Source organism: Gossypium hirsutum, chromosome A11 (assembly GCF_007990345.1).
Source record: "Gossypium hirsutum isolate 1008001.06 chromosome A11, Gossypium_hirsutum_v2.1, whole genome shotgun sequence".
Lineage (NCBI taxonomy): Eukaryota > Viridiplantae > Streptophyta > Magnoliopsida > Malvales > Malvaceae > Gossypium > Gossypium hirsutum.
In genome coordinates, this window is record NC_053434.1 from 85,332,554 (window position 1) to 85,346,139 (window position 13,586).

A 13,586-nucleotide genomic window follows, 5' to 3' on the forward strand; every position below is an offset into this window, starting at 1 on the left:
GGAAGCATCAAAAGTTTCAAGAATAGATAAAACAGAGGGAGAAAACTTTTTGAGAGAGGAAGCGTGAGAGGAGGGCACATGCGGTCCATTGATAGCTTAGAACTAATAAACCTTTAATTCTAGAGCAAAGCACAACTAAACCCTAAAGAGGGGAAGAAAACACTAAACAAACCCTAAAAAAACAAGATCACTTTCCAACGTAGAACCTGCCAGCCATATTCATAATGACCCGTATAAGCAAAAGCCAAAATAGGGCAAGAATGAAACGGCAGCAACCAAGTTTTTTCTGTTCTAGACCTAGTACTGAAAGACTCAGTCATGAATATGATAGTCTTGTTAAGACATTACCTCATAACCTACCTCTTTAAAGCACATGCGACCATGTTTTGCAGCCACGCTTGCAGTGAAGAGTCCCATGAAATCTTGACCCAGAGAACATCATTCTAGGCTTTGCAGCAGAATGCAAACTCAAAGGCCTGAGAGTATCATCGCACAAACTCCTTATGTTTCCCGGACTCTGTGTTTGACACATTTACATATGGATATAAAGGTATCATTCTTCAAAAGTATATAAAAAAGCCTTAAAGAAGACAAACATATCCATATTTGACAATCTATCCAAAGTCCAGGTAAGCATAGCTGCTGTCAGTCTTCAAGCAACAACATACAAGATTTTATTTTCTTAAAAGCAATTTTTTGAAGAATATAGAGAGAGAAAGGTGATGACAGGATCTTGTACATTGATTGACAACATAAATCTTAGTAAGACTTGGTATATTTCTACAAGTCTTTGTAATTGTAGGAACAGAAACACAATTGAGAAACAATAAGATCATGCAAATTGGCTTCTTGGAGAATCTTCAGTTCCCCGATCACCAAGAGTGTAAACATCAAAAAGGAAAGAATTTCAGATCAACAGATCATGCATATAAAATAAATATACTCTACCACTAATTGAAGATATCGGCTCAAACCTGAACTTCCTCTTGAGTACTTTTCAGCAGCTGCTTTGATTGACTTAGTAATATGGTTAAATTCCTCAAACAAGTTAAAAAGCAATTTCAAGAATTGAACTTAATTAGAAATCTAGCCTTTTGGAAATACAAGCAAGGACCTGGACGAGGACCAGGACCACTCAAGCATCATTAACAAAAGAGTAGCGATTGCATGCAAAATGTAGGAAGACAAGCAAAACAATCACCATGAATTATATTTATGAAAAGCACAACGAATGAGCATGGTCTGGATGAGCATTTGCTTATAATGAGCTCACTAGTTAAGTGAACTATCGAGTACAAATTTCTTTGTCAAACACCCAAAACATAATCCCACGCCATAAAAAATTAAAGTTGATTCCACCATTAAGCAATCCTTCCATAGTCCTTTCTTCCACGGGATGCTGGTGGAATATTTGAGACGGGATGATTTGCCCTACGCCCTACATTAACAATGCCAGGATCAAGTAAAATGGAATCAGTTCATTCTATTCCCTAAAATATCCAACAAATATCATATAGATCAATACAAGAAGCTCTATGAAATTACTAAGTGGAATAGGAGGTAACTAAAAGTAGTTTGATGGTGTAAAGATAGGAAGTACCCCATGGCATGCCATTACTAAATGAACTATTCCCAGGAGAACGTGGTCCCCCTGAATTAAAGCTAGGAGCAGGGAGTTGGACTTTCATCTGATTCCATTCACTACTTCGAGCACCAGTGGATCTCCCATGATTGAATCGCGGAAGGGTTTGTTGCCCCAACCGACTGGGATAATTTTGTGTCATATGTGGTGTGAAGTGAGATTGCTTTGAAGTAAAGCGGGGATATCCAGTATGCCAATCATTAGTTGGAGGACTACCCACTTCCAAATGTGAAAATCCTATAGGACCATTCTGTCTGCACTCAAACAATATAGAAATACGTCAAGAACAGTGAAGAGGTGTTCCAACAAAAAACCAAAGCTCTGCTCTTGTATGTTTGACATGTTTGAAGATTTCCATCTCTGCAATGGACGAACTCATCTTGGGCTGCATCAATTATATGGAACACAAATGCAAACTATAGCCTTTAATACGGAAAACAAAAACAAGGGCATAAGCATAACCAGACATGATTTAGAAAGACAAATGAAAAGTACAAGGATTTATTTAACGCTCTGGGTCCTTGAACACCTAGGTTCGAGTCCCATCATGCGTAATTACCATGTGTGGGCTCTTCCCCATATTTACTATGGGTTTAAGTCCACCATGTGCGGGTCTTGTCCAGATATATTAGTTCAATTGTGCTTTCAATTGATTTCATTCTAGTTATAGTTGCTCGGACATGTATTATTTGTGACTGTACATGTGATTGTACTTGTAAATACTCTAAAAGCAAGCGTGCACACATATATATTTTGCAACAAAGTCAACAGAGGAAAAGGATATGAAATTACCTTTGAGTTGATAAATTTGAGCTTGTGGTTAAGGCAAGGTTGAATCTTCCAACTCCAGCATACGAATCAACTGAACCAATATGCATTCCTCTGTTAAAGTTAGCTGATATGCAACTTTCATCAGATCCATCCTCTTGCAGAAGAAGTTCATCACTATGGTGACAACAAATGCAAGTAATATAAGAAGCTAAAAGATCGTAGAATAAAAATCACAGCAAAACCCTCAGGTTTAGGAGTATCCCTGATTCCTGATGCAGCATGGAAGATTTTTGACGGACAAGAAAACTTACAGGATATCAGATAAAATACCAGTGCGCATGTTCTACGATAAAGAACATATCAATCAATAACCCAGAATTTCAGAAATTCTGGTATTTGTTCAAGTTAGTTAACATACCAGAAGTTGTTTGATGTTTCGCTGGAACCATTTCAGATATCAATAGGCAGCACAATTATCAACTCTTCTCACAAAGCAAAAGTGTTTAGACTGTAAGTTATTACCACCCAAAAGACTATAATGCAACACAAAAAATATATTGGATCATACTCAAGTGTATCCAGATAAGCTCCCATTCTCTTCATATTATTACTTTATAACAGCAAGCAATCTATAAAGAATAAATGCACATCAGCACGACAAAATAAGGAAATACTGGTATACAACAGAGAACTGAAAAGGACAAAGTAATGGCTACTAAACTACATGACAAACATCAGTACATTAACATATGGTCTCCACCCTGTAGGCAGTGTGCAGCAGAAACATGACAAATATATCTTAAATATTTGACGAGCATAAGTTTAGACTGCAATGAATTCTCTACCCACCTATAATTTGGATCCCAATCTCCAGGATCAGGCAACGGCATGCTGGCCTCTGAATTGTCTTGAGTTGCTCCTGAGCTATACTGCAGTTGCACATTAGAACCAAGTCCTATGGAGCTTGGAATCTTCTGAACAATTGAGTAACTTGTAGCCATTCCAATGCCACCTCGCTGTTGCTTCCAGTTGGCTGTGTTAGAATTTGACTGTATATTAGAGGGCAGACCACCAGCCACTTGAGAGTTTCCCTCAGCTTGGTTAGAAACGGTGCCATCGGTCACTTGTCCTTGCCAATTTGGAGATGATGAACTCTCTTGAGATTGGGAACTTCCAGAATATCCCCAACCTTTTCTTCTATTAAACTGCCCAGCTGCCGCCATCTTACTTAAAGGTGATCCTTGACAACTGTTTCGTGCGGGAGAAGTAGGACCATAGTGTCCAGGAGAGCCACCTGAAACTTGACCATAGGAGTTTGGAGGAGTAAACTGCGAGGGACTAGTACCAAGGGGAAGTGGTGCAAAGTTTCCAGCCGATGGACTCACACCAAGTCCATTCCCATGAGAGTATAGCAGAAATCTTCGTCTAGCATCAGGGCTACTTCCAAGCATCGATGCACCACTCTGTGGATGCATGTTCATTGCAGATGGACCAACAGGTGAATAATATGAAAACATATTACCATTATCTCCGTAACTCCCGTAGCTGCTTCCAAGCCCAGTATTATCATTGTAGCTACCATGACTTCCTACACTGCCATAGCTATTAGCATGACCATATGGCACCATTGGGAAGTGTGGGCTGTTATGGAAGGAAACTCTGTTCCTGTTTGGAATCTACACAATAGAAAATATGGATCAGTATAAGACTAATACTAAAATATTGCTTCAATTCTATCACATCTTACATTAGGAGAAAGACCAGCTGCAAACCAATGCCCTCCACCAGGGTGATGATCCACCTTTAAGTTTTGAGCAACAGGCTATAAAAAAATATAAATAAAAAAAGGCACCAGACGTTAGACAAGTGTCATTTCTTCTATTTCTCACCCATGAAATAACAGGTGCATATTAACTTCCATAATGCTTGCAATCCAACAACAACATATTGCTATGACAGAAAATCAGCCCAACTTAAGTGAAGACCAATAAAGCCCAAAAAAGAATTTCATACTCACAGAAACAATCATGAAGAAAAAGACAATAAAAAGAATAAGTTTTTCATATTTGACAAGTACAGAACTCCAGGATAAGTTTTTCATATGTGAAATTATTTTAATCAACCTCAAGCTTTTATAACAGTGTTTTATAAATAAGATATAAGTGCTTAGTGTATAACATATGATTATAACAGTTCTCACAAAGGTACATAGATGACCAATCAACTAAGAATAAACATGCAATCATTATGGAAATCAGGAGAGGACTAGCAAATTCCTCCGTATGCATGGTCTCAAGTCTTCCCTCTTCTATCTCTGCCGCAGCCTTTTATTTTTTCCTTTTCCCTCTTTTCTTCCTAATTTATGATTTATGCATCTATATTTGTTCATGAAAAATTAAAACAAACCCCACATAGTTAATATAATATTATGACATAAGGTTCAAGTTTCTTCAATTGCACAGCTAAATGCATAGGTCCCTTACCAAGCGAGGTGTCTCAGGGGGAGGTCTGTATGGGCATGTGAAAGGTTCCCCAGTAACAAAAGGGTGTTTTGAAGCCTGCACGACGCAGTTGAAACTCTAAATATTGCATCATATTAATCGGAATATCATGATAAAGAAGCATCCATGGAAAATTTCAACGACCTGAAGAGGCGACCACCGTTTGGCTGGATCAAACTCAACCAATCCCCTCAAGAAATCAATCAAAGCTAATCGTATTTGACTCTCTGCGACAGATTCATTATAAAAAAAGCTTTAGTAGATTCTTAACAGGTGGTAGTCACACAAAAATTTTCCTCCCATGCCAAGCTGTGCCTGTAAGCTCAATTTCAAGCTTAGATGCAAACCTTTAATGATATCTTCTTTAGGCAAGTTTTTCCTGTAAGGATAGTTTGTAACGATTGCTTCAAGGTTCTTATGACTGAAATACTCTTTGCCAATCAATGGTTTTTTTAGCTCCCTCTGAACAGAAACAAGCAACAATGACTATTGGATGAAAAAGAATTACACAGACGAGATGTTAAAGCATAAAAATTAACAAGAACCAGCCGTATGGAATTCCTATTCTTATACTAGTTTTTAAGAATTTTTCTTCAAAAATGCAAATATGAACACTTACAGCTTCATATTCTTCTTCTGTTAAAGCTTGGTATGCACTTCTGCCACCACTGGAGATTTCACCATTCTCCATATTGTGGATGCTTCCAATGCACTTAAAGAACTTACTTGTGTTTTTTGCCTCCTTTAAAAGATAATCAGGGGGTTGTCCTCTACAACAATACAACCATATATAAAGAGCTGTTCACAGAAAGTCCAAAAATACAATTGAATAGGTAATGAGTGAAAAAACAACTTTTCAACTTATAGAGTATCTGATTGTGACCATGTTATTATGGGGTAAGGAGAAATAAGCTGGAAACAGAAGAATATGTGAAGATATTAAGAAAATGATAAGCAGCAAATTATATATATTGAATGCAAGAAAATAGCAGAACGACAAAGAACAACTGATTAAAAATAGTTCAAGGAAAATGAAGTAGGAAGTATTCTGAAACTCTAAAGATAGAATACACATTATCATGTACAACTCTAAACTTCAATGAATTAAGTCAGTTAGGTGACCAAATTTTAACTCAAAGATTAATGTAACTTTAGCACACAGCATAATCCAGGGGCACTTCTATTTTTAGTGAACAGAAACCATTTGTTTTAGACTAATCTTGTAGACCAGTCAAACTACAAGATCAAATTACTGAATGTGTGTGCAACAGCACATGCATGTCTTTAACTCTTTTCTCTTTTGAAACAAACATAAATAAGGCATTATAGTCTGTTAAATAAGCATAAATTCTAATACGAACCAAATTGTTTAATGTGATCACGGGTGGTCAATCTTAGAACCCCCAAAGGGGACTCACAGAATACTTTCCTAATGCTCAGGGACATATGTAGAATTCCAGAGCATCCTTTAGAGGCTCTTATATAACATGAAATCAAATTAGACAATTGACATTGATGAGAAAGTTATAAATATCCTAACCTGCAATATTAACCTATCTCTTATGTACATACAGCTCTCTCAAAAGTATTCATGCCTATCTTGCTAGTGCGAGAGATGAATGATCTTAAGGGATCCAACTTGTCAGCATAATACTTTTAGATTGAACAACATAAATCAGAGAGAGAGAGAGAGAGAGAGAGAGGGGGGGGAGGGGGGGATTGCACTTCTAATTTGCAATATGCATAAAATATTTGCAATTAAGAAAAAATCAAATAAAAAGTTTATCTCTTTTCTTGTATGGCATCATTTAATTAAGGGAAACTATAAAAATCTATACACTTTTTCATTTGGACACAACCTGCTTGATTATCCTACTATAAAACCTACCAAAGAAATAGCTATTCCTAAATCAATCAGAAGAAACTGATGCCTAGAATAGCATGAAATTGTTAGCCAAAATGCACCCACCAAAGCAAGAGGCATACCCAAGTATTTCAATCATTCGCCTTAGAAGATCAAATTCTGAAGCACCTGGGAATAACGGCAGCCCTAAAAAGAGTTCGGCAACTATGCAGCCAAAGGACCACATGTCAATATCTGTTGTATATCTGAACAAGGATCAAGGTTCAAACTAAAACAATCATATCAGAAGACATTGAAATCAAAATCAAGGTACTGAATCATTAAAGATAATAACAAATCGCAACCACAGAACACCTTTTAGAATGAGTGTTTTCTAATATTACTTCCACAGACTAAAAGATGTGATAAATAAAAAGTTATATGGGTTGCAACTTGTTAAAGAAAACAGCGATAGAAAATAAGACCAAATATTCTATATCATTATTTGAAAGAGATCAACTTCACATAGAAAGATCTTAGTTATACTGCAGATACTCAAGCAAATAAGTTATTTTGCCAATTTAGATAGAGTTCCATATCCTCCAGGAAAAAAGAGTTAAATACCTTAAAGATGATCTGAGATATTACAATGAGTGCAAACCTACCTTTATCTCGTTTCTTTCCAGTCCATCTACTGTTGGTTGGTATGAATGAAATAACTCAACTGTAAAACAATGACAAAGGCAGACAAGCCCAAACCAACATTTTGAACAATCAACTTGAGGTTTAATGTTTGATATTTTATGCCCTTCCTACCTTATGTTATACTTATAATAGATCAAACAACAGATACAAACCCGAAACAGGTTGAGATGAAAGAAAAAAGGATCTCGTTAAGGTCAGTATTAATAAAATATTATTTAATACATTGAATAAAACAAAAATTGCAGCAGTAAGTTGTTATATCAGCAGAGAACACCTTCAACAAATTCAGAGCTATATAAAAGGTCAGTAAAAATTTTCGCACCCATAATGAACATAAGCCCTGATGATTCACATGATAAATAACCTGAACTCCAAAGGTTCATTTAAAACCTGAGGATTGGTTATGTCAAATAAGTTCTGCTGAAGTTCATTCCACCAAAGTTACAGTTCAGCAAGTCATTGAAGATGAGAAGAGATATTACAAGGAATGAAACAACACCGTGATCCAGCAAAAGACAAAAGCAGTAAGCAAGATCAAGTGATAGAAATGAACGAATGCTATAAATCCATGTCAAAAGGATACTGATACCCAAGAAGAACTTCAGGAGACCTATAATACCGGCTCTGCAGAAGAAAAGAAGAAAACACAGCCATAAGACCCTTGTGAGCATGACAACAATGAACAGTATAACAAGCGATAGTGATGGAGGAAACCTGAATGTAGGAATAAACAGTCCGATCTTCCATGCAAGCTGATCCAAAGTCAATTATTTTAATTTCTGCTGGCTTGACACTGTTATTTCCAATACAGAAATATAAAAACTTCATTGAAAGAAATATAAAAAAAATTATTTTAATTTTGTAAATCCTGACTAACCCAGAAAAAGCAACTCACCTTGTGCACAGAAGAATATTTTCTGGTTTAAGATCACAATGAATTATTCCAGCATCTTTTAATAAAGCCAGTCCACGTAAAATCTATATAAAATCAAAATTATGCAATCAAAAGACCATTGGAAAGGGATGTCTATAGCTAGTCTAATCATTATTCAGCTCAGAATCAAATTCTGCTATAAGAAAACTGCAAATACCTGTTTGAGAACAGCTGAACAATGCTCAATGACAAACCCCTAAAATGGTTTATCTTGATAAGCTCATACCTAGATCAGTAGGAAAATATTAATAACATGCTACCCAAATATATATATATATAAGAATCTGTCTGTAAAGGGTAAAAGAAATTTAAATAATGAATCTTGTTCCATTATATGCCAATAGATTACTTACAGGTTGGTGTCCAGAAGTTCAAAAGAAATGCACAAATGACGTTGATGAACAAAGAAATCGTATATACGGACAATGTGATGCTTGTCTTCTGGATCATATTTTTTGTTTAACTGCATATGGCAAACAATGAAGCAAACACAACGATATTTCACTAGGGGTATTTGTAAAATAAGGACACATACAGCACTAAGAAACTTAATTACCGTTGTCAAAATAGAAACTTCAACCAGTGCCTGCTGATAGTAAGCAGGCTGGTTTTTAATTATCTTCACAGCGACAAAACTGCTTGTTTCTGGAACCCAGCATTTCGCAACCTGCCCGAAAGTCCCATGACCAAGAACGTCTTTGACAATATATCTACAGAAAATCATTGAATCATGACTAAAAGATTCCTCCAATAAACTCAATTCTAAATGATAATAGACCGGCCACCTGAAATATTTTTGTTACGTTGTTATATTCATAAGTCTATCAAATACCTGAGCCTTCATGAATGATATGAGTTCATTTTCTTTCTTTATATTTTTCCTTGTTTTGAATGGTTGGTTATCCTTTGTTTCTCATAATGGATAATATCTTTTCAATTTCATTAGTTAACAAGTTTGCTGCCTTGTTAAGGAGAAAAGCAAACCATACCTGGCTAATGTAAGTAATATTAGCATATAGAATCAAATGTATTATTCATGCTCAGAAAAGCCATAAAATTCAATTACGCACATAGAAGAACACCTTGAAAGCAGTTTTTGTTCTAAAACCATGCTAATCATTGACTAAAGCAAGCCCGTTCCCAAAACAACCCACCCATACAAGCCAAAGAATTTAACAAACTCACATGTAGAAGTATAGGCCAAAGCCAAGTTTGGTAAATTTTTCTTCTGGCATTTTTACTCAACTATAAGACTGCCCAGCACATCAAACAATGAAGTTCCACTAACCTAATTTTGAAATTGATTTCTTAGCTTATTACAGTAACTGAATAATGATTACGACTTTCCCCACAAGGCAACAATTTCACTGGCTAAGCCAAGCCTGAATCAGGCTTGGGATGACATTTTACAGAGCCAACACAGTGTCATACTTGCACTGCCCCCAAGTCTTCTATTTCTAAAAAGCTCTACTATAGCACCCAAAACCTTTGGAAACGAACCACAGGGATTTTGCCGGGGTTGCGAAGAACAGAATCAGAAATGGTTTTTTTTTGTTGTTGTTGTTGTTGTTGCTAGACTTAAAGAAGAAAAAGACCAGCTAGGTACATGGATTAAAATTTTAAAATTGAAACTCTACAAGGAGGAGATGATGGATTAGGGGAGGATTGGTGAATTTCTAAGTTAATTAAAAAAATGGCTCACATAGCTTGGCAAACCCAAAGCCCCAGATTAACGCTGACATAGAGCTCATTTGGCAAGCCAGGGTTTGGACTTCAGACTTCAAAAGCCAAAAACAAAGCAAGTGTCTGCCATAGCAAAGAGAAACTAAAGGTGACATGAAAGAGAAACAAATATGTGCTTCAAGATGATCACTGTTTCTGACACTTCAATGTCAAGAAATTGTCCATTTTAGTTTAGGATCAACTAGTTGTTGATAGCAGCACAAATGAAAATTTTAGTTAAAGAAAAAGAACTGTCTTTATTCCAAAATTAAGAAAATCCACAAGGCCCATGTGAAGTCTATTTGAAAAGAAAACTATATAAAATGCTTCAGAAATTAAGTTCAATGTCACGAGGAAAATTATGAAAAGCAGTAACAAACCTTCGCTGTGTTTCTAAATTGATCAAGACAAAGTTCACTGATAGAATAAGATCTGAATTCACATTGTCATAGCCATCATTGAGGATGCCAACAGACGGGCTAGTCAAAAACCGCTTTGGGTTCAATTCTTCTGAATATTTAAATTGTGGATTGCATATTTGAAATGTTTCAATTATGTCCTTTGTCAGTCTTGCCACCAACTGCACAGTTAAAGCTGCATGTCAGCATAAAAATTTGCCTTATATTTAGGGGAAAGTAATCGTCTTCACAACACACTACATAATAGCCTTGTAGCTGAATAGAGTGTTGAAAACTTAAACTTTGAATTATATAATATTTCAAGTTGATTGGATAGCCCACTTTTGCAAACACAATAAAATATTTTTAAGCGAAAAAAGTGTTGAACCTCTTAAATGACTAGGATCTACATAAAGCATTTCATCAAAATGTTCTTTTTCCTTCTATTTCTCAACAACATTAAAACTAAGTATAAGTGATGCATTTGGCATGGAGGACTAAGCAGCATATGATAAGAACCAGTCCATCTAATGTTAGTGTTCCCTTTAAGAAGAGGATAGTATGACAACAGGATGAGTAATCCTATGGAAAAAGGAATGATCATTTCAAAACCTATAGGCAAGAATCATACTTTGGATATCATATTTTTCATGCATCCAGCGTTCCTCCTAAAGTTGCAGTCTTCTTTAAAAAGTTGTATCTAGACAGCTGCAAAGGCACTTTTTGACCAAGGACAACAATCATCCTATCTCTTCCACGCACCAAACATGGAACAAGATAATAATCAAGCCTATCCTACTTTTAATCAGCACACATGTAAAATAGGATGATAAAATACAATCTTATACCCATGCTCATGTCACGTTATCTTAGTCTCTCCATTATCTTGAACATCAAATGCAACCTAAAAGATTCCTTTGCCATTTTTTTGGGTTTACCTCTTTTACTTTTTAGGAATTTAAAAGATCTATAAAATCATATGTATAACCCAAGAAAGATCTATTTAACATTTAATTTTAAGAAATATGCCAATATACTTTTTCTAATAGTTGCTTAAAAAAATCCTATATTGAGACATTAAAACATAAATACCAATTCAAATGAGTTCCTGCATTAAGAAATGAATAGGGCACATGACAAGGCCATTTGACAATAGAACATCCAATAAATAGAAGGAGATCCATAGTGCCATTGTCAGGTCAGACTTTGATGATCCAGTCGGCAAATGAAGGACAAATAAGCATTCACGCTCCATGGAGACTATTTTTCAAAGTCTCTTCTCCCTAGTTTAACTTTTTTACAGACATCATAGATTGGAATGAGTTGAAGTGAATAATGGCTTATCAGGGTAGATAGGACATGGGATCTAAAGTATAAGGTTGCAGTCAATCTGCTAATATTTGTATCAACATATTGCATTCTTCTAACTGGAAGAAATCTGATCACTTACTCGGCTTTAGGATACTGAAATGGTGCATTATACAAATTGAGAAAAGTATAATAATTGAGAGCTTTCTATGATATATTGCATGTAGTGAAACATTAAAGATTAAGTTTACTTGGTTTATATATGCTTCTCTTGTGTCAGACAAACAGAATCACCAATCAAACCAGCTGAACATCTCTTAATCTACACCAATTCAAACTCAAACCAAATCGAAAGCTCCTCAAAAGTTTCTAAACATTTGAACATGCAAAAAACTACCCACAAATCTTTAGAAGTAAATAGGAACAAACAATTAGAAAATATAACTTACAGGCCTCCTGACAAAAACACGCGGCTTTCTATCAGCTTCATTCCTGGGTGAATACGGTCCAAAAACCAGCTGACTCGGCCGCCATCGCACTGCAGACCCTTCATCTGAACCCAATTCAGAGGCCCCCTGAGGCTCTCTTTGATTACTAGGACCAACCTCATCCATAACTATCCCCTTAGAAAAGGAATCCACCATTTCTGACCCCAAAATTTACTATTATCCCCAATAGCTCCATTGAAATTGAAGCCACCCAAAAGTTGAAAAAACTAACAACACCCCGATTTTGATCAGCAATTGGATTGCAATTTTGAAGTCAAGATCGAAACTTCAGTGATTTCTCAAAGAACTCACCAGCTGACTCCAATCCCATTAGTTTTCTTCTTATTTTCTCTTATTAACAGTTGAAACAGAGAAGAATCAGAATATTGGAAGTCCAGGTCGATCCACAGATTATCAATAAATAAAAGAAAAATCAAATTTCGATATAAAGAAGAAACAGAAAAAGGATTAACCCCTTCTATAGATTGTAAAATAAACACAATAAAACAAAAACAAAAACCCACCAACAAAAGAAACCAAATCGGATTTTTTTAAAGAAAATAAAAAGACCCAAAACTTAGATTATAAAGAAGAAATGCAAGAAGAAAGATCAATAGATGAAGAAATAGAAAGAGAGAGAAAGAAAAAAAGAAGAGAGTTTTGGGTCTGAGAGGACAAAGACGCCGTGTTTCTTTCTTCCTCCAAATGGGAGCTTTTATTTTCTTTTCGTATTTAGATTTGTTATTTTATGGGATTGTGGCTGTGCCATGGAAATACTGTACAGTGACATTTTCCCATAATTTTCTAAGAAAATTACCTATTTTTTGGTTCAACTTTTCTAAGAAATCGTATATATATTAACAATACGAGGTTAAAAAATTTAGTCGGTTGACATTACACTTCTTTTACCCATATTGAGGCATTTATTTTAAAATTTAACTAAATTAATACCCTCATTTTGTTTATCTTTATTTTATAACTTTATAACTTTATAACTTTTATATATTTTGTTTTAACTTTATTTTATAATTTTTTTATACAGTTGATTTTAAATAAGTTATTTTGTTACTTTTATATTTTACTTAAGTAAATCATGTTATAATATTAAAATTAATAAATATTACTTTGTTAATTTTAAAATATACATATTAGTAACATTTAAAGTTATATTTTCAAATATAATAAAAGATAATTATATTTGTTTATTAAAGTAAAACAAAGATAATTATAAAATTATAAAAATCTAACATTAAAATAAATTAATTTAAAAATAT

At 35.0% G+C, this 13,586-nt stretch overlaps 1 protein-coding gene across 1 annotated transcript; it reads right to left on the reverse strand.

Moving 5' to 3' along the window:
- Positions 1–1,190: 1,190 nt before the first annotated feature.
- Positions 1,191–13,042, reverse strand: LOC107891373 (dual specificity protein kinase YAK1 homolog). The gene is given in 18 exon segments (XM_041081948.1): positions 1,191–1,438; positions 1,601–1,896; positions 2,435–2,587; positions 3,263–4,089; positions 4,161–4,235; positions 4,897–4,971; positions 5,059–5,141; positions 5,262–5,376; positions 5,534–5,684; positions 6,901–7,023; positions 8,046–8,086; positions 8,177–8,255; positions 8,358–8,444; positions 8,557–8,622; positions 8,750–8,859; positions 8,953–9,106; positions 10,499–10,698; positions 12,274–13,042. Coding segments are annotated over 18 exon segments (2,907 nt in total). The 5' UTR covers positions 12,469–13,042; the 3' UTR covers positions 1,191–1,361.
- Positions 13,043–13,586: the final 544 nt, after the last annotated feature.